The sequence below is a fragment of the Struthio camelus genome, chromosome 5 (assembly GCF_040807025.1).
Source record: "Struthio camelus isolate bStrCam1 chromosome 5, bStrCam1.hap1, whole genome shotgun sequence".
NCBI classification, from domain to species: Eukaryota; Metazoa; Chordata; class Aves; order Struthioniformes; family Struthionidae; genus Struthio; species Struthio camelus.
The window spans coordinates 23841251-23863668 of record NC_090946.1 but is presented as its reverse complement, the minus strand read 5'-3'; the positions used below and the strand labels follow the sequence as shown (position 1 = coordinate 23863668).

The window sequence follows — 22418 nt, the reverse complement described above, 5'->3', positions numbered from 1 at the left end:
TATGAGTAAAGTTAACTGTTGTCACCTTTTTTCTTGCCTGCCACATCTGTTGCCTTTAAGTCAGCTGCTATGCACTAGGCTAGCACAGTAGCAGTCACTTTTTTCTGCTAAGAGGTTTAACCTACTTTTTTAGGATGAAGCTTATATGATAATGTCTATTTGTCTGCAGCTTTTTAAACAAGTCCAGTGTCAGCCAAACGAGACCAACATTAGAGATCTTATGCTTTCTCCAGGCTTTATAAGTAGGTGGATGGGAAGCAGAAAGACGTTTAGTAGTCCACTGCCATATGAGGGAAAACTTGGAGTGCAAGATCAACCCTTTCAGACCTCAGGGAATCCACAGTTTTTCTCGACTTAAAGACATAAATCCACAGGAAATGAAATTAATTGATTCTGCTACAAAGAGCCATTTGCTCACTATGTGGATGCTGTAATATTTTTTTTCTCTATTACCTATAAATGAGGCCAAATCTGAAACTGTGGATTAAGTCAATTTCTGTTCTAGATTTGTATAAATGTATTTTGTGTCATTATTTGCTAAGGCAGAAGGGAAGAGAGGGACGATAGTCAAAAATAGGTCTGTATTCATTTAATTGAAAATCTTCTCTTTCTGTCTTTAATAAACTCTTTGACTTGGAATAACTCTTTGTTATTAGTAATTTTTTGTTAATAATAACAAGTGTTTGTTAATAAATGTTCATGAAACTGTTCTATAACAGCAAATAGTGAATATAAAATACTGAAAATGTTATACTACCTTATATTCTGTAAATAATATTGTGAAGCTATATCGTTAAATAGGATGCATTTACATAAATTTAAATACTTTAATTTACATTAAATGTTTGGAAGTATATAAGAGCTGTAATTTCAGATCAGAACAAAAGGGCACCTTGCCCAGTAGATTTTGTCTCTGAGGACGGTTAGAAGTGAATGTCTAGCAAACACAGAGGGGCAGGACATAACACAGTATTTCCATGAGTGGTACCTCCTCCACCGTTTACAGTCCAGGGACCTGTTGAGCCAAAAGTGTCTGGTGCACTTCTAGTAAGCCTCAATATCTTTCATTAACTTGGCCGATCTTCCCATGATGTTTTATGCATTTTTATTATTCATGTAGCAAAATAATTCTGTGAGATAAATAACTTGCATGAAGAGCACCATCCTTTTGTTTGTCCTGAACTTATTTCACTTAGCATTCAGTTGTCATTATTTTTGTTGTTGTTGCTCAACACTAATTGTGAATGACCTGTTTACTTTGGGGTTTTGTTTGGGGGATTCCTTTTTCTTTTGATTTTCAGGTGTCCGTTTCTGTTTGAGATTATCAATTTCAGCAGCGAAAGTTATATAAAGAGTAAAACTGAGCAGTAACAAAAGGACCTGATCCGTAGGACTTTTCAACAATTTTGGTATGAGTTTGGCTGAGCTTTTGTCATGTCTCGTGCAGTGTTAATGCTTCTGTTTTGGCAAGCAAGCACACAGAGTAGCTCCAATCAAATTTCTCTCCTACCCTCCTTTTGTGCTAAGCACAGAAACTAAGCAATTACACTACTCTTGGCGTTTTTAAGGTGTCATTTGAAACTCACAATTTTCAGCTATCGATATATGTTTGTGATCTAAAGCAAACAAAATGCATTGGCAGAAAATGAAGTGCAATTTTTTTTATATTCAGCTTTTTATCTGTATAAGAGTTTTGCTGAGTAGTGTATATAGTGTGCTGAAGAAGCAGGAGACTGCAACATAATTTAGAAGGTTACTAATCACATGTTAGTAAACTAAGCCTGTATGCTCTATACTATAGACTTTATAGATGTACAGTGTTTAATAAATTCCCTATAATGTCACCATAGAGAGACTGGCATAGGTAGTGAACTGGGTGAGCTAAACAACTAACTTGTTCTATTAGAATGTGTAAAGCATTTTTCCACAGGATGTCTGTCAGTACCCTGTGTGTAGCTTATAAAGAAAACATGTACAGTACATTTCAGTTTGAAGAAACTTAGTTCTCTTCATCTGTACCAATTTATTTGAGTAAAATGTGCCATATTTTATTATTAAAATTGCTGTTTTCTATTCAAACTGTTCTTCTAATACCAACCTTTCAAACGCTTATCTCATTACAGTTTTTTTGACAAAATGCAACAAAGTCCATTTATTTTTACACTTTTTCATAAACATGAAGGGTTTTTTAAAGCCAAAGAACACCTATATTGGTTATGTTCAATTTAAAGCGAAGCAATACATTATTTAATAACATGTGCTTCAAGTGCAGAAGTATTAGATTTTAACCACATCTGTTAAAAAGGTATTAAACTTTCTTTTAAACAGCACATCTTGGGCGTCTGGCATACCTGGTCTTGTAGGTATGTAATTCCAATTGACAGTTACCTTCCATATTAAAAAATATTTCAGTAATTAGTCTGAATTTGTCTAACTTTGGCTTAATGCCATATACACACTTTGGCTAACCCGAAGAACAAATTGCTCTCAGAAGACAAACAAACAAATAAAAAATTGAGTGATGGTTCATCATTCACAGTTAATTTTTCAGTTAGGAGATGAATCTTGATTTTTGTTTTTTTTTTAATCCTAATTTATATTATTTTATGATATTTTTTCAAATGCTTGCACAAGCCCATTTTAGTAATTCAGCTACTTTTACTGACCAAGTTGATAGATTAAATAATCATCCTGTTAGTTCTATTATTTGATTATTGTAAATTGCAGGAGTTTACCCAAAAAACATCAGGTTAGGTCACCAATGTATTAAAGTTATTTCATATTTCTCATGACCCACAAAAAGGCAAACAATTGAAATATATGCACTCATGCTGTCTCTATCTCTGTGTTCTCATTTATGTTAAGAACCTATGAAATGCATTTCGATGCTGTGTCAAGAGTTGAATATATTTTTTTGTGTGTAAACATGGGCTTGTACGTTCATTAAAATGAAAAAATTGAGTTTAATAGTATACTGGTCTGCTGTAGATGTGCAGGCCTCACAGTTTCTTCACCAGTCTCTTAACAGGCTGCTGTACAGTTACAGCAAAGGAGCTGAGCAAGATGAAATTGATTCAAATGTCCTTTAAAAGAAGTTTCACCATTTTCTGAGCGTTCATTATTTATGTAGGAAAAGTTTAAAAAAAAAAAAAAAAAAGCAAGCAAGTAAACAAATGAAACACCCTGCTGTAAAACCAGATAGTTTTCAGATTGTTTCGGTTTGCTACATCCCTAATCATAATCTGGTCACCATTCACTATAAATATGTGCCTGTTTAATTGTAATTTAAATTTTAAGAATTTAATTCTATATCTGATTTTTAAATTGATTATCTTCCTGATTTTGTATATGTTTTTTGATTTCATGGGCTATGAGTTATATTGTTCAATACCACACAATGTAGAGTTCATTTAGCAGATACCTACATTTAACAGGTTGGCAATGCTCTTGCTCCAGTAAGTAAGTACAATGGAGCTCGAAGAAAAAACTCAGTATTTAAAACAACAAAAGCCTCCTGTATACCTGCCACGTTTCAGGAGAGGACTGGAAATACTGAGACTGTCACAATCATGCATGTGAACAAGTAATGCTCTCAATTATGAATAGTTATAGTATTATCTGGTAGATTTTGTGGACAAAAAAAAAAAAAAGTAATCACAGGGGGACCAAATACTTTAAGCATGATGAAATCATGTAGGATCACACTTACATCATCATAAAGTTCTTTGCATTAATACAGTTAGCTCACTGTGAGTATGTTACCTATTCCTTAGCCTATTGAAGAATTTTTTTCAAGATCTTTACTTAAACGATGCTTAAAAATCTTCATTCGTTTCCAGTCTAAAGTGGCAGTTGTTTCTGAATCTGATTTTTATATATAGAGAGAGTGTGTGTGTGTGTGTGTGTGTGTGTATAAAACTCTTTAAATGGCTCTTTAAATATCTGGAATGCTGGCTTGCTGTCCTGCGGTATTTTTTCCTCATCCTAACAGTTTTTGTAGTCTGTCTACATGAAGAAGTAAAGAATTTAATCCTCCTGTTTCAATATTTAAATTAAATTGAGAAAGTTCTTAGTCTGTTCTGCCACAGCATGAAGGGCTGCTAGCCAGCAATCCACATGAAGGTTGTAGAGGAAGCTTCATAACAGTGCAACAAATACCATTCTTGTCTTTTTCCCACCAATATAAGTGCAAAAGGAAAACTATAGCAATCTATGAGATGTTTAAACAAATTTGTAACACCATTGTTTCACTTCTGGTTGAACCAATTCCGTTCATCTTTCAGTTTATATATCCTTAGGAAGGTTTTCTGAAACATGCAACATATACTGAAAAACATATTAAGTTTAATATGTTAAACAGTATATTTGTAAAATAAAAAGATACTAAGAAACAAAGTTTATAGTACTAGTTTTGCTTTGAATATATTTTTCCTTAGAAAAAAAGGAGAATGGAAAGAAAGAGAAAAGATGTGCATGTGTCCAAGCAGTAGTGGAACTAGAAAGAATTAAGTTTGTAGTTTTGCCACTTTGTGTTTTAGTATTACTGCAGATGCTTATATTGTTAATATTTTACTTGAAAAGTAGGTTAAAAGTCATATGTTTGCAATGATAATCTACTTAGTCTACTGACTTCTAACAGTATGCCTGCGTGTTTGTCAGAATGCTTAGCTGTGGAAGAAAATACATCACATTACTTTTCTCCAGAGCTCCTTTATGAAGCAAGAGTAAGATGTTTTCATAGTGTAAATGATCTATCAGTTTAATATGTGCTGCTAGCCAAACTCTTCAAATTTTATATTAAATTTAGTTATAAATTAATGCAGGACTGAATCTGAAGTTGAGTGGGTTTTATGCACCCTGCGTTTTCATCATCTTAGTGCCACGTGCATCTGGAGAAGCTTCTATTGTCCCTTGCGTTTAGAAACATGAGATATGCTTTAAATTCATTTTTTCTGATGTTCTGGTGGTCCAAAGCTTGTCGGGTAGCCAGAATCAGTTCCTTTAGGCATCAAGTTCATAACTGATGTTTAGAATAGTTGATATAATGAACTTTTGTTGATTATGTGTTTATAGTATCTAACCATCAGTATATAATTTTGAAAGGAACAGGAACAGGTGTCTGCACAAAGCTGTTGTTAGACTTTGTGAATGCTAATGTAGCAAATGCATATGCAAGTGGAGCATATTTTCAAGCCTACTGTGAATGAATACATTGAAGAGGGGAACGGTATGAGGACACTGGCACACTTCTCATTGACTTTATCACTGCAACTGTTAGGAGAGGGTTACTGTGGACTTAGTGCTGTCCTTCTATGGCTACACATTATTCAGTCCATATTGCACTGTGAAAATCAATGGGGTTTTGTATCCCCCCGGAATCAGCAGGTGTGCAGGTTTCCCTTTTGTATTGAATGTTTGTTGTGTGGCTTTGGTTTTCTATTTATGGAAACTTTCTGTCTAACGTTGCTAACTTTTCATCCTGTTGCATCATACTGAGAATAAAGTATCTTTGCATGATTAAAAAAAAAAAACAAATAGCAAAAGGATTTATATAATTTTGCTTAAGAATGGGAGAGGAAACAATTCTGTACCTCTCTGTAGCCTCTTTGGGCAGTGGTTTTTATCAGTGATTTATGGCATAGCCTTGTTTAAAAGATCGACACCTTTTTTTAAAAGATTCCATTTTGGAATATTAAGTTCAAATAAATACTGTGAAGGTTATCTGAAGTGTGGCTGCTTCTCAAAATGCTATCTTAATTACCTGAAATTATACATATAAAATAAACTGCTAATCACTTCATTGCTGCACATCAGAGCCTGTATTTCTTCTCTTCAGAAAGAGTAATAATCAACACAAAAAAGAATTAGTAACAAAAATCCTGTATTTTGGTTAAGATTCAGTGTAGTTCTGCATTTCAGGTGTGGATTATTAAATGCTCTGTAGTTTCCCCTGATGTTTCACACTATTTTGAGTAATCTGTTCGGTAGAAAGTATCTTTTGGAAATAAATAGTATAGATATGAACCCAGGTATTTGTGGTTTTAAAAAAAAAAAAAAGAAAGAAATTAACAGCAGTTAGCTTGGGTGCAGTCTTCTGAAGTTGAATTAAAACTGGAATCCTGCAGCAGGCTAATTGAAGCTAAAATATTTTAGTAATTAAAGAATTTATTATTTAATTTAGTTACCTGCAATATTTTTTTTTACTACCTTTATTTGTATACGTGCAATTGCTTAAGGAACCCGTGCTCAACTGAGGTTGTAAAATAAGGCTCATGAATTCACAGCATTCCTGGGCACAGCGTTCACAGCACCTGTTTCAGGTTCTTTCCTTTTAGTAGGAAAGTGCTTCTGATTTTTTTTTTTTTTTTTAATTTAACTTAAATGAAGACCAGGAACATGACAGAAGTAGAAAGCAGATGTTTCATGTAAAGGAAGTCAATTTTCTCCTATTCCTAATTAAGATAATATAGTGAGTTGCTTAAATAAACGTTGGGTCAGAGGAACAAAGAAATGTGGTAGGTAGTTTGGGAGTGGAGAGATTTACATGCAAAAACTAGGAAGAACATACTTTCTGTCATTTAAAAACTTAGTTAATGAATTTGTCAAAGAATGTATGGAATGTGTGGAAGTAATTAGTGACATCTTTAGTGACATCTTTAGTTTTGGCGAGGAATAATGGTCAAATATTTGTGATTGAATAGTACTTGTAAGTGGTGGCAGGGAGGTTATAGCAGCTTGCACGATATTGTGAACAACTGGTCTTCCAAGCTTATCTATACTATACTTTGGTTTTTTTTTTTAATCCTGAAACATGGTGGTTCATAAGTTTGAGAGATTTTTTTGAGAAATCAAAACTAGAGTTCTTGTGAAGACATTCCTTCAGTTTTCAGATTCACTGAGTCAGGCTGGAGATGACTTTAAATTTTATCTGCAACATTAGTGGAAATTCTGTCAGAAACTGAATTATTTGAATATGAATAGGACACCCTGAAAGTTCTTTTACAAAATGTATTATTATTTCTTATTTGCACTATGGTTGACTGTAACACAACTAACAGCGTGCTGTGAAAGGATCCCTTTCTATAATCCATTTTACCATCTAAAGCGTTACACAAGGAGCATTTAATGTGAAATACTGTCCTGTTAGCCTTCTCTCTTAGATAGCTTGATTTTTAGATACATTGATGCTTGACTTTACAGATGAGTTTTAACAGGTTGAATTACACATAGAAGTTTTTAGGGAGTCCAAGCAGTAGAATGTGTTCCTCTTAGTTGACTTAGTCACTAGTTTGAAATAATGCATGCATTTTCTTTCTAATTTATAGTCTTTTTAAAGTTCTGAGAAACGTTAAGAATGGTAGTATTTGTAAGAATGCTAACATTTTAGATTTGAGGTTTTTTATGTTTATTAATTGAAATGTGTCTGTTTTTAAGGGAGCAAAAGAATCTGAAGGTGAAGAGGAGTCTGGCTTAATTCCACCTGCTGAAGTATTCGCTCCTAAAAGTCTGGTGTTGGTGTCCAGACTAGATTATCCAGAAATTTTCAGGGTAAAAAACTTAAAATTGTCATTTTCTAACGTGTATCACTAGACAAATCTGTTTTTAATGAGTAGCAGTGACAGTAGTTTTGACTGAAAACATCTCAGTATTGATTTGGGAGTCTAGCAGCAAAAGTAAACATTGTTTTTTATCTAGTTCAATCTATGTCTACAACAGTAAATGCCCTCTATAGGTTAAGGCAGTGCTCTTTTACCCTCTAAGTAGTTTTAAATCTATGTAGACCATGAAATAAAGGGTTTTTTTTTGTTGTGTTTTGTTTTTCCTGGACTCAACATACTGTATAATGAAGGGAATCATTATGGTGAAACCAGATTTGCTCAGGTAAAAATAATATATTAACAGTTTCTGATTATAATGGTAAATAAATATCAAAATTCTAGCTTTCTCCCATATCTAAGGTGAACACATCAGAGCCTCTTCCAGAGCAGATTAAGATGCAAGACAGAGAGTTAGGCTCTTGGATTATTTTAGCTGATTAAATATGGCTGATCTGAGACAAATTAAAAGCTTAAATTTTTATTAGGCTAATATATAGTATTAGCAGAAACAAATGTAGTCTGGTTTACAGAGGAAGGGAAGAAGTCATTCAATAGTAAGTTTTCATTAGTCTTTAAAGAACGTCTATACCAAATGGGACTGAAAATCCATATGGCCCAGCATTTTATCTCTAATAGTGGCCCATAGTGAATGCAAAGGGAAGTGTGCAAGGATAGGACAGGCTGTAGAAATAATTCCACAGAATACTTTCCTAATCCCTACTGAATTAGGGCTTAATGACTTCCTGAACCAGAGGTGCCATTTGTGTGGGGGTTTTTTGTGCAATTTATCAAGTTTCTTAACTCTCAGATTTTATGACATCCTGTGGCAAAGAGTTTCACAGCTTAACTATGTGTTATATGAAAAATTACTGTTGGAATTATTCGTAAGAAGAAAATTCCTAAAATATTTGCTGAATTATCAAAATTATAGCAGTTAAAATAAACGGCACCAAAAGGCTGTTGTGGAACAAAGTGATTCTTTCTTCCTTTTGGAACGTCGTGTTAAATTATATTACATTAAATTATTTGCAAAATGATACAGCTAGATCCATGATGTCGCAGTCAAAATTGAAACCATACAAAGCAAATATGGAAATGTTGAAATGTTAATACTGATAATTTAAATATATTTTTATTGAAATAATAAATAATGTAAATTAAATAACACATGGAATTATTGGTTGCTGATGCTAGCATGAAATGCTGTAAAAGCTCATTGATTCATCAGGACCCTGGAAATCAGTCATGTTTCGGTCCATAGAATTCAAGATACAAGTGAAATTATGATTTTATAATTTTAAAACTTAATTTGTAGTAAGGGCCTTTTTGGATGGTTGAACAAAGTGCAAATATTAAGCACTGAATTTCTTTTAAAAAAGAACATAGCTGCAAATGCACAATCCAGCATATATATGTCTTCTAAGTAGCCGAATTAATTTTTTTAAATGAGTGATTACTTCTATAGCAAATTACTTTGTCTTCCATGTGGAACCTACTTCACTACATTAAAAAAAACTCATACACATATAACTTCAAGTAGTTTGATATCTGCTTTCCTTGTATAACGATTTAATGCATTTCATCTACCTTTTTAGGCTTGCCTTGGCCTGATCTATACTGTGTATGTGGACAGCCTGAATGTGTCATTGGAGGCTCTCATTGCAAATCTCTGTTCATGCCTTGTCCCTGCTTCTGGAGGGTCTCAGGTAAAGGGAAAAAGAGTATTTTTCCAGTTAATTTAATTTATGAAGAAAACAAAAAATAAATTCTTTAAATATTTTTGTTGAAAAAAAGATCATAGTTCAGCTGAGTGCTTTCCCTGTGGCCTGTCTTCTAAAGACAGCAAAAATTCCATTCCGGGATAAGGTCAAAGGGTTAATTTTGTCACTGAATTGGCTTTTTACAAGGCACAGTAACAAATCAAGCAGTTTGTATAAGTTTAGTTTTTAATAATAATGTATGTTCAGGAATATTTCTGCTTGCTGCAGGTTTTTTTTAAGTTTTTTTTTTCCTTGCCTTTTTTTTTAGGTCCTTCATTCTATTTCTTTTAGCAATGTATTTTCTTGATATAGTTTAGGATTCTACTGTTTTTTTCTTTGATAACTTTTAAATTTCTATTTTATGGAATTAGAAAGAAGTGCTGAAATAATAACTTGGACCTGGTTTTATTTATTCATGTTTCTCAGAGGTGATCAAGTAGCCCAGGAGCCCATACTTTCAAAAATAAAAGAAAAATTTTACCTGTAAATGCACTTATTTCTGCTTTTTTTTTACCTGTGCATTCTATGAATGAAAAGTCAGGTTTGCAAAGTCAAGTAATCTACTCCTAAGCATTTGTAGGTTTCTAACAAGTCAGATGGGTCTCATTTGTTTGACTTTCACTTGACATTATAGGGAAATTACAGTTTTTATTATGAAACATAAGTAGAAACTAAGTCTACAAAGGACAAGTCATAACTATAGATTTCATTATACATTTTTTTACACTTCCCTCCTAGCAAATGGATTATCAACTTTCTTCAAATCCTTCAAATCTCTAATTATTTTTTTGTTTTTCCCATAGTCCTGGCTGCTTTGGAATTTCTCTTAAAGCTAAAAGTGGCCAAATGTTCTCTTAGCTTAATCAAGATCTACCTAATGGCCCTTCAGGCAAATATGCCTCTATGTTTTTACATCTCAAGCCTTTAAGATTTAAAGGGAATAGTTAGATCATATCTCCCTGACAGAAACTCTCTTCCAGAATGGTATTTTCACCTCATATTGCAGGTTCTGCTCGTCCTCCACTTGAACTTCTGGCTGTTCTTCCATCCTCTTTTTTTTTTTTTTTCCCCCGTCCATGAATGTGGCCTTCCCCAGTGGCCATTTCCTCTGCTAGAATAGTGAGGAGAACTCATGTTCCTTTGACTAGTCCCATTTCTGCATTCTTTTTTGGAATAAAATGTTCTCTCAGAGGGACCCTGAATTTGTTGGTATCAAACTTCCATTTTGACCAGAAAAAAGTTTTGCTGTTTTGTTTCTTCAGCTTCATGCTTCCTGGGCTCCATCTGAGTTACATATCTTAGAATGGGAACGCTCTTCCATTATTTGTCTCTGAAAGTCTTTGAGGAGCCTCCCAGATGGTTCAAGGGTCCACTGCTGAAATACCCAACTGTGAAAGTAGTTATTAGCTTGCATCCAGATTTGCTGCTGAACTACCGGGGTAGAGAATTCTGTGCAGGTCTGTGCTACTGTGTTCTGCTGTAGCTCGGGGGCTTCTTTTGTTGTACCGTGGAGCATTTTGGTTTCAGATGTGAGCCGTGCAGCTACTGAAGCATGCTACCTTCATACTTTCAACAATCTTTGCTGCTGTACAGAGTACAGTTGTACCACACTTACTCTTTGTACAGAGACACCCCTCACCCCCTGAAAATTAGTAGTTAGGAGCAACTGCTTGAAATTGCCCATTGTTTGTGTCTCATGGATTTACTCTGAGAGGAAATCAAGATTGTTTTCCAGTTACAGCTTTTTGGGATGTGCGATACACAAGTACACTCCTCTCATTCCCGTTTCCTGCCTCCCCCAAGGGAGGTAAGTTCTTCTGCTACAAAGATAACCAGAACTGCAGTTCCAGTTTAATATGCCAAGCAGGAACATAGGAGTAGTAGAAGTGTGGTTTTTAATATGCAAGTGTCTCAAGGGAAAAATTTTTGGTCTTGTGATGGGCATAAGCAACTATGCTCGTGCTTAAAACATGTATACAGACAATGCACACTGAAGAGCTTCAATTATGAAAATTTTTTTTCTCGCCTGAATATATTTTAAACTGTTCTTTTTCTGTAACAGTTTTTTTATTAATATATTATAAAAAATGTAGTATTCAGTGCCTTCAGAGAAATAATTTATAGTTATTTAAGTAATTCAGTGGAAATGCAGGGAAGACACTATCAAGCTATACATTCAAGGAGCCATATCATTGTCCTCAAATTATATTTCAGATCTCAGCCAAAACTCAGTAGTTCTTAACCAATTTTTAAACTTTTGCTTATGCAGAATGAATGAATATCTGTATGACAACAGTATATTTACTCTCTATATAGATTAAATTTATATTTATTTGTTTTAAAATTTTGTTCTATAGAAATTGTTTTCTTTGGGGGCTGGAGACCGACAACTGATACAGACTCCTCTACATGATAGTCTTCCTGTTACAGGCACCAGTGTGGCTCTTCTCTTTCAGCAACTGGGTATGTCTAGGTTTGCTTTGAAAAAAATTTCTTTTTTTAAATTACAGAATGAAGTATTTTCTGTTCTCATAGAGCTCAGTCAAGTTCCAAGAGAGCCACATGGTATAATTAATTTCTCTTGAATGAAAGAATGACTGATAGCACTTTTTATCTCCTAATCAGACATTCATAAAAACTTTTCTACATCCTGCTGTGGTAACATATCTCCAAAATTATCTAGTATCTGCAAATGTTCTGCGAGCAGAAGTGAGCCTGATCTCTGTTTAATTACAGAACAATGTTCTGTGGAAAGATTTTGATTTTGTTTTCCTCTCTTGGATACTCTGCAAACTGAACAAAACCAAGGAGAATAATAATTAAACTAGTGTAACTGAAAATCAGTAGAAAGATGCTATGTACTGACATTGGTAACTATGTGGAATGTATATTATTTTGTTACTATCTATTATCCCCTGCTTTTTTATCAAGAATATCTAACACAATCCTCATCAAATGCTAACTTGTTCATTACAGTAGCAACAACATTGTGTAATTGTCTGTTACCTAGGCACCTCTATACTAATCTCATATTTCATTAGATTCTAACACTCTCTATTAGTTTTCCTTCCCTTTGGTCTCTGAAGATACTTTGAAGTAAAAACTCGTAGCATCCACAGATAAGGGAAAAATCAATAGTCTCTTCTCTAATAGAGCTCTCTAGGTTAGTCTTCAGTAGTCAAATGGCCTCAGAAAATGTGATGTTGTCCATTCTCCTCATAAATAAGTCAAAACAATAGCGACTGCTGTTTCCCACTCCAGCAAGTTATAAGACCTAATCATTTGGGGTTGTAGAAAATCCTCTGGGCACCAGATTTCATATCACTGGTTTGGATAAAACATTTAGAAGGAACTGCTAAACTGTGTGTCACAGGAAGTAGTGTCAGAATTAATAAGTAGGGTGTCACCTATTACTAATAAGAGTTAGTTGTATACTTCATGTATTCCAAAAAATATGTTACTATTTTATTGATAGTGGTTTAATTCCAAAAACATGGTTGATGTGATGCAGATACTGCTTGTTTTGACCACAGTCCCTGAGATTTTATTTGGCTTGTTATATCAAGTTTTGTTAAGATTACTTTGAACAGATTGAAGACAATGGTTCAAACATGGAAAGGCCCAACAGCTTTTTCCCTATTGTGCAGATGTAAAACACAGTATGAGTACCCTAAGTATGATGTGATATACCATGCTGTATGGTATAAGTATGGTATGAGGTACCAGATCTTTTGCACAATTGTAGTGAAGGTTACTGTAAATTCACAGTTTCAAAATTTTCAAAGAAGGCAAGGCCTTTAGCCAGTGCTTTGACAGATTAGCTACCGCTTCTTCTGACATTTGGCCTTCATGTGACAAACTGGAATTTTATCGTTTTATGTCGCAGGATCAGTCTGAGGAAAATAACAAAGACAAATCATCTAAAAAAATCTTTATTGCAAGAGAGAAACTGTATGTGTACAGACAGTGGGGTATGTAAATACGTATGAAACACAGGGAAGAAGAAACTGAGAGAACCATCTTTTTCTCTTGTATTCTTACTAAAGACACAAGTACAGAGTGAGCTTTTTTTGATTCCGCTCATCGTGTCTAAGACTGAATTACAGCACTTCCATATGAGAACGTAAAATTGCTTTCACGCCCTGACTTAAATGGGATTTAAGTCAGTATTATTAACCACATTTTATTAATGGGTAAATGGAGGCACATGGCTGTCATGAAACTCTCAAGATACTACAGCAGAGTAATAGAGAGTTGGAAATGTAACCAGGACTCCTATATTGTTGTGCTAGCTATGAGCAATCCTTTACTGTTATTTTCTTTACATTGTGGAATTTCTCATTAGCTCATTTACACTTTCCAATATCTATACTGCTGTTTTATTCTTTGCCTGTCATCTTATCTTTCTTTTCCCTTTCTCCATGAGCCTTCTTACTGTAAACAATTTGGTTTCCATGTTTTTGGTGCTCTTCTGCCATCTGTTTTTCCCTGAGTTGCATTGCAAATTTTTTTGGTCCGGTGTTTCTCTTTTTTTAGCTTGTAAGGAGTACAATTAAGAGTCAGTAAGCACATGTTAGCCAGCTATTCTTTGCAGGTACACTGCAAAAGAGAAAAAGAGAAAAGAGGAAAAGAGAAATAGGGAAGGATAAAGTTGCTCACTGCTCAAAATTTTGCTTAGTAACACTTCAACTGGCCTGAAGGGGGGAAAAGAGAGGTTACAGACTTGCATCTGTTTCCCTGAAGAAGTAAATCAAGTCCACAGGAAAAGAATTCCCATCTCTTATTCTTTGGTATAATGGACGACAGGCGTCTTTAATTCTGCTTATAGCAGTGGTTGCTTGGAAATGGGGATGAAATTGGTCAACAAACAGGCAAATGAATTTGCAGGTGGATTTTGTAGCAGCTACTTGAGCCCTATGCAGATGGGACTTACTTGTCCCATATCTCCTGTTTCTGACCATGGCTTTTTTTTTTTTTTTTTTTTTTGCTAGCACGTGACATTCATTTGGTTCCCAGCTGTGACCCCCTTCAAATTTCTTGGGTCTTAAGTATCTGAGGATATACCAGGATGGTATAATCACCTTATGTCTTGTAAGGATACATTAAAAGATGTTTGCAGTTGTATAGTATAGCATACATTGTTCTGTAGAATAGCACATAATTCCATTCACATGTAGGCTGTGTATCTCATTGAAAGGACCATATGTTCTTAAGGTCAAGGTTTGTTAAACTTCTGTTTGGATTTACTAAAACAGAGTTGTTAATGTAGCTACATGTGTATGTTTGCAAGAATATTGAAGGCAAAAAGAGGACATGGAAATATGAACAGACTGTTTATGTAAATTTTCATTTAACCTTCCTTTTTATGCATCCTTATGAAGAGTTAAAGGCAGTAAGTCCTGAAGGATGCAGTAAAATCTCTTAGCTCATCCCTCCGAAAAGGTTTTTTTTCTAAGGTAAAGCTAATTCTTTACTCTGGAGATCATGATTGAGTTTAGCAGAAGGCTTCTGTGCTGTTTTTAATAATATTTATACTGCTGTCTGTTCTGTTTTTCCTGTTCCACTCAAACAGGAGCTTAGTGCACACTTGTCTCTACTGATATGGTCTAAAGCGTTTACTTTTGTTGTAAAATTCCAGTGTCCAGTATGATGTTTGGTAGGTAGTTTAATGACAGCTGCGATCCCATCAAAAGTCTGTGTTTAGGACACAAACATTGACTAGTCTGTTTGTCAAGTAACATGTTCAGCTGTTTCTCTTCTGGTACACATCACTTAATCATATTTAAACCATTATTAGAAAATTGAAAAGTAGTTAGAAAAATATTTGGGAAATGAATAAATCACCTTTTTAAAAATAGCTCTTTACTTGAGAAGGATGGGCAACAAGACACAGTTTGCCTCTAAGAATAGATACAAAACTAATTTCAACATTTATATTGAGAAATGTTGTGCAATAGTAGTCTCACTGTGTTTTTTCTGCTTGGCAGGATAATACTGTGTCAGAGGATGACCCTCCCTTTATTACCAAGTTCGCAACATATCTGGAAATAAACCGTATTTTTAGTTAGGCATTAAGCTGCAATTGGGGAAAAAACATTCCCAAAGGTTTTAAGCTTAATAATAAGGAACATCAGCATTTGACATTTTACATCATAGACACATTCTTTTTGTTTAAAAAGAATTAATATATGGGAATAACATGGCAAGGATTGCCTGGAAAAACAGTAATCATAAAGTTACTTTTAAAGATGATCCATGCTAGCAAAAAGACTTTAGGACTCTTCTGTTTCTTTGTATCCGTCATTCAGATGGTTGATACCCATAAAAGCTTTAAAACACATTAGCCCTTTTCAGGCTTGAAGGACGTTTTTGTTGTATTTCTCTTTTTGTCTCTCTCGCTTCATTAGTAACAATGCATTCCTTTATTTCTACCTCAGGCTCTTTTCATTTCTCCAAACTCAAACCCTACTTGTTTTCTCCATTCTGTTGGCCGTGTGGTTAGCAGCACTGACATATTCATGCCTCAGACATACACCTCCATCTCCTTGATAGGCAGCTTTCCCTAGAGAACCTAAAACATGAAATTATAATAGGGACCTGAAGCATATACAGCAAAGCAAGAACCTCTACTTTAATCAGCACTTTTAATTTTTGCATGTTTAAAGGACTGATGGCATGAGCTGCACAGCTAAGCTGAGCAACGCAATTGCAAAAATTTATTTTCCTTAAGAATTAATATTTCTCCCTTTCTAAAAACTTAATCAAAGACAAAAATTTTACTTCCTATTTTAGTCTCTTACCTGTACTATTTTCCTATCCACTCATTTTCTTTGTTCCATTTAATTTGTCTGTGCTATTTTTCCTTGTTGTATCTTTAATTCCCAACTCAAATATTTTCAGCAGAACTTGAACTGACTTTTCAGTGTTACAAAGAAAATAATTTTTAACATGGCAAAATGAAACTTTGCAGTAAGTTCTACTTTGAATCTTCTGAATGAAGACAAGGCAAGGATGCTTTTGAATTCAGGGGTATGTAGAATATAGAGATTAAATAGATGGAACAGGATGAAGATGAGTGGCAGTGCTAGGTTGAGCCAGGTTGCTTGGCAAGCTTGGCTTTCCTTTGTCCAGCCTATGATGTAATTTCTTTGGAAATGTTAGTCATCATACTTTCGTCATTATTCTTCAGGCTTTTTGCATATCTTAAAATTGTTCGAATCTAGAAATTGTGTGTAAAACATTAGGCATTATGTGGAACCTCTAGAACAATTACTTTAAAAAATAATGTGTTTAAAGACTTCAATGTCATTAAATATCAGTAATTTCAGGTGCCGGAAGTGATTGATTGAACTTCCAAAGATTTGTCATAGTTGTACAAAAGTTTAGTACTAGACAGTACATGTCTAGATGTGCCACTGGACATGGGACAGGGGTGTATGGAGGTGGCAGAGTTGATTAGCAGGAAAGTGTTTCAGTAGAAGGGGGTTAAAATGCTCCACTGCAATATTAGTTGTACTGGTAACATGTATTATTATGGCTAGCTGTTCAATTCCAAAATTCAAAACTAGGACTTGAGACTGAGCAATTCAGTGTAATCTTTCCTTTCTCCTTGCTTGCACGTTCCTACCTTTCTTTTGCAAGAGAGTACAAGAGTAGATACTTGTCTGATAACACAAGTGAGCTGGTTAAAAATAAATAAATAACCCCCCCCACCCCCCCAACACTAAGCAAGCAAATAGAAACGAATCATTTCCTGCCTTTTCCCCCTTGGTGAGACTGTGATGATGATAATTTGTATTGCTTTGAACAGTCATGAAGCCACAACCCATTATTGTTAGACAGTGATAAATCAATCAATTCTTTGTAACAAAAAGATGGGATCATGTATTACTAACCATTTCTGTTTATCAAGCTATGTTGGTGGACTGTCTAAGTGTAAAGAAGTAAAAAAAAAAGTTGTATTTGCTCACTTTTCAGTCATTTGATTTGATAAAAATTGAGGGAGGAAAGTTTAGTTTTGATAGCAGTGAGTATACTAAAGTTCCTTTGTGTTCAAAATACTTTGGGGGAGGAGATCTTATTTAATAACAATGCTACCATTTACGTTATTTTAAATGAAGATCCACAACTCTGTCTCTATTCAGAAGTAGATATTTGTACTTAGAGAGGGATTTTAAATTGACAGACTTTCATTTCATAGTTTTGATTGGTGAGGTAAAGCTTATTGAACACCAGATTTTTGTTATGGTTCTGTTTTTTGTGCCAGTAGCATTCAGCACACGTTTTACTCTTGAAGATTTGAAATCTCTGCTTAGTCTGATAGTTTAGCAGGCTCTGTCCTTGGTTCTTACAAATATTTCCTTTAAAAGCTGATGTCAGGGTCCTGAGCACAAGAACAGTCCCCCCAGCCCCACTCCAGGGTTTAGCTGCCAGTGCTCAAGGTCAGCATTGATGTGGCACGTCTGCGTAGCCTTCGTTCAGTTTGTTGTGGAAAGAGCTGTGTGAGAAGGAGCTGTGGGAAGCAGTGGCCTGCACCCCTGTTCTCCTGGAAGCCATGTTTTAGCTCAGGCCCTTGCCTGAGCCATGTTGCAGCTACACTTGGGCCTGGCAGTGTGCCTTGCTGATCCAGACCCAGACTGTCACATGTGGACTTGACATCCTGGCTTAATCTTGGACTTTCCTCATGACTGTGGACTTGCCCAGTGATTGTTGAACGGTGGCTGACTCTGGCTGCTACTGTCGCTGGATCTGACCCTGACCCTGTCTCAGTGACTTTACTTTCTGGCTTGACCCAAAACCTTCCTCATCACCATGGACTCATCTGGCAATCTGGAGTTTTGGCTGCACCTAGCTGCTGTCACCAGCCCTACTGTGCTCATCTTTCTGAGAGTACTGTGGGACTTCACCACTTGCTGGTGAGGTCAGGGTCCCTGCCTGCCTTGTTGCCATGCTTGGCTCCCACCTTGCCTTCCCTTATGGAGCAGTCTGCCATTGCTACTCCCTGACAGCTGGTTCTTCTGTCTTCACTGCCTTCCAGAAGTTGTGCAAAGGTGATATTTTGATATTACTTCTTAAGAATAAGTTTTTATTCCTTTGATACTTACAATCAAGCTTTGCAAATCCTGCAAGAGATGTATTCATGCACTCCCAACCTGCCTGGTATAGTTTGACCCAGAGGAAAAAGTCTCTCTTGGTCTAAAAACAGAAACTCCAGTCAAACTTTCAGCGTTTTGGAATAAAGCTAGCTTCATCTGTTAACAACCTTTCCTATGTTCTTGGCTCCCAGCGCACTACCTCAGAAATCATGACGTGAGCTAAGGGAGCATAATTGTTCATGTATCACAAAGATAAACATCCCACAGTTTAACAACTGTTGAGCTATAGAGAATATAGAGAAATGATGTGGGGCAGATCATCTGTAATATTTTGTTTCGGAGCTGAGTGCTCCAAAATCTGCTGATTGCTTCTGACAATGAAGCACTCTGCAGAGTCAGACCTCAGCACCATTAGGCAGCAAAGTTCAAGTAGACATCTCAGGAGATATACATGTGACATGCACTAATTTTTTAATGGGACTACAGAGACCTGCAGCCAGTATGGGAGTGAGGGGAGTATCAGTCATCACAGAAGGAAAAGAAACAGGTATTTTGCTTTCTCAAAGAAAAGATCTTGAAGTCTACAGACTCTGTCACAGACAACTTTGGGTGCAAATATAGCGGACCAATTTATATATCAAAAGAGAGCAATATTAGCAGTGCTGTCAAACGTAAGTGATTTGCAAGGCTGTTATGATTAAATTGCATCTTGTGTAAGGAAGAGGCTGAAATGTTTGGTTAAGTGTCATATGGAGCTTAAGAGCAAGAGGACTTAAATGCTTGGGAGAAGAGTGCACTCCCATGTGAGATCATAAGACACTGCCTCAGGTACATTCTGTCATAAGTGCTGAAAATATTTTCTTCTTCAGTGGTAAGGGAAGACTTAAATACCAAGGCAGAGATTTTTCAAGAATAATTGGTTCCCAGCATGCTATGCCTTTTGCACTTCTGCTTGCCAAGAGGAAGCAGAAGGGCGCAGATATTTTTCCGTTCACAGAAGCACAAGTGAACTGTGCAGTCTTACACTCTTGGGTATTGGTTTCAGACTCCTTTCTCAGTGACCCTAGACTTGGGCTGTCGTCTTGCTAAGCTAGCATAAACTTCCTTGCTGAGTTAAATCTGCTGCTCCTTCACAAATGCTTTTAACTTTTGCTATTGCTGGTCTATGAGCTTTTCAGAATGTGTAAGTCAAGTAGAAGAACAGCATTTTGGACTACACGGTGCTGTGGGAGACAGAGCCCAATTGTATTCAAAGTATTTCGTCTCCAAGACTGCGAATGGAACTTTTCCAACGTTCCCTCACTTTCAGAAGAGGGTGGAGTTCAACATACAGTAACTGAACGTGCTGCCTTGACTGTAAGACAAAAGATATAAGTTTTCTAGTGTTAGGATTTAGGAATGATACTTGCTTCCATTTTGTTTTTTCAGTAAAATAGGTGTACTTAGTCCATAGTGAAACCCTGGGACAATTATTCAAAAACATTAGGGAAGTGACAGATGATAATGTGTGTTTAGGCTGCTTATTATTTCTATTTGTAATATTGTTAAGACCTTAAAATAAGTTATGCCCTTTTCTTTTTAAGAGAGATCAAAACAATTATTTTTTCCTGTGGCATCAGTACACAGCTAGATTGGGAATTTATTATGTAGGAATGTATGGAAGTTACACTCTGCAGTCATGCTGCTTGCCAGATTATCTGCAATAGCTTGCGCTTAGGCAAAATAAAGCCGGTTGTCTTGCATGATCTGGCAGTTACTCCTTCATGTAGGGGTTGGCTGCCTGAATTACTTGGCATTTACCATGATGGAGGAGCTTGTATAGAACTGCAAATAATTTATGTCGGAAAGGACCTCTGCAAGTCACATGGTCAAATCCCACACTCTAAGCAGGGCCCCTTTACAGTTAACATCAGGTTGATGGGGACGCTGTGGAAATACTGATGCCTAATAATGTTTGAAAGTTTGAGTACTTCTTCAGGCTGTAGACAGAAGTATTTGAGAAACTCTCAGTTCTGTGTCTGTAAATGTAATGTTTTGGCACATGGCTTCGTCTTTAACAGACCATTTTGATGCATAGTTCAGTCCATGCCTGTTCAGCTATCTCAAAAGACCCCTGAGCCTACAGCAATCTTTCTTCTGTGTAAGCCTAGTGTTTTGCTGAACAGGGATATTAATGGCTACGTGTTAAAGTTTCTTCCCAGATGGTTTACTCTTTATAGTGACAGTTATTATTTTACAGATTTGCACTCTCATCTGATACACTTGAAGTAGTTCTAAGGCAGATGGATCTTATAGAGAATTATGTGAAGAAAACAGTAGGAAGTAGAACCAGAACTTACTTGTTTTCTGATAATTGTTTCCTATATTATTTTGCATTTTATCCTTAAATTAAAAAAAACATTCTTGGTAAATAGCTTTGTCATTTCATATCATTTTCAGATCAATTTTGTAAGCTTGTATAAAAACATTAAAAATGTAATTAATTATACTGTGATTATTAGGAAATACTCATCAAAAAAGGGAAAAACTGAAATAATGATGTTTCTTGAGTTAGGTAACTTCTGTGTTAGTTAATTTTTAAAGGGACAATCCTTGTAGGAGCTGCTATGCTTTGCATTTTTATTCTAAATGAAAGTAAAAGTAGTTCTAATGCTTAAAGAGTAAAACCCCCTTTAGAAAACATAAATCCAAAAATAACCCAGAATCTGAAAAGAAGATAGAAGCTGTTGGTCATGTTATTGCTCATACTGGCTTTTCAAGACTGCTTTTTTTGAACAAATTATTTTAGACTTTTCAGCTGTGTTTTATCCTTTTATTTTACTCCGTGTCATAGATTGTATACATTACCGTTTACTGCTTTTTGTATCAATACTCATTAATCTGATCTAGACTATATGATAACTCTATATGTTAAACATTCTCTTGTATATTGTTTCAGAAAGAAAGAACAAGGTGGAGTTAAAGCACTTTAACTGCAACATAGCTTTAAATATGTGTAATAGTTAACAAAGTTCTCGATATAGACCATCTAAGTACTCTTTATAAGCCATCTACCTTTAATTTTTTTTGAGCAAGTGTCTTTCAGCTGTCGTTACTTAAGTTGATGGATTTTAAATAAAAATAGGTTTTTGTAGAAGTTATGAACTTTATAGTAAATAAGTTTAAGACTGTCCTGATACAATTGACCTACGAGGATACTGAATGTAAATGGCAGGAACTGGAGAACAAAATATCAGTAGAAATGTTTGAAGAAATTGTTATGTAACTGTTGCCATCCATTTTACTTGATGTTGTCTTTCCTTTCAGCCATTAACTGTTAGTAATAACAGATGGCTAAAGATTTTTCTCAAGTAGATTAGACCTTATTATTTAGAGAGTTGTAGCAAAGCTTTTACGATACTACTTTCACGTTTTTGCATTCAGAACTGGTGCACTGAGGAATAGTCTAGCAGTGAAGAGATCCATGTTAATTAATGTATAGTAATACCCTTTTGGTATTTTGGTCTTTTTAGATAAACATGAGCTAGGGAAATCATCAGTGATCTGGCTACTTCAAACTGGAAAAATGAAGTCTAGTGCAGGACAACCTGTAGTTTCAAAAGTCAGTTTTATTGCTTACCTCCTCCATGTAGCAATCTCAGAGTTGGACTCATGAGTGAAGCTTTTGTTCTTATTAGAATAATCACCTTTGACAGACAAGTTTATCTGGTTAGTTCCTTCTTAAATTGTTTTCCATGTTATATTGGCTTCAGGAGGCTTTGGTTCCTATCTATTCTCATTCATATTAGATGTGCTTAGTTTCTAGCAAGTTTAAGGTCTTTATTTTATACTCTGTAATTCCGGGGAAAGGTACTAATTCTGTGGCAGTCCCTGAGCTGTAAAATGCTGAAGGCTGCAAAGTATCCTGGGAAAGTTTGCACTATTCTTAACGCTAGTTCCTCAGAATCTACTGTTGGCCACTGTCA

At 35.4% G+C, this 22418-nt stretch overlaps 1 protein-coding gene across 20 annotated transcripts in view; it reads left to right on the top strand.

The window, feature by feature from the left end:
- SBF2 (SET binding factor 2) overlaps positions 1-22418 on the top strand; it is a 286083-nt gene that overhangs the window by 122652 nt on the left and 141013 nt on the right. For all 20 annotated transcript variants that reach the window (XM_068945065.1, XM_068945055.1, XM_068945054.1 and 17 more), the window contains 3 exons: positions 7435-7548; positions 9194-9304; positions 11716-11821. In XM_068945065.1, the coding sequence (XP_068801166.1) occupies positions 7435-7548; positions 9194-9304; positions 11716-11821 (331 nt within the window). The remainder of the gene's footprint in view (positions 1-7434; positions 7549-9193; positions 9305-11715; positions 11822-22418) is intronic.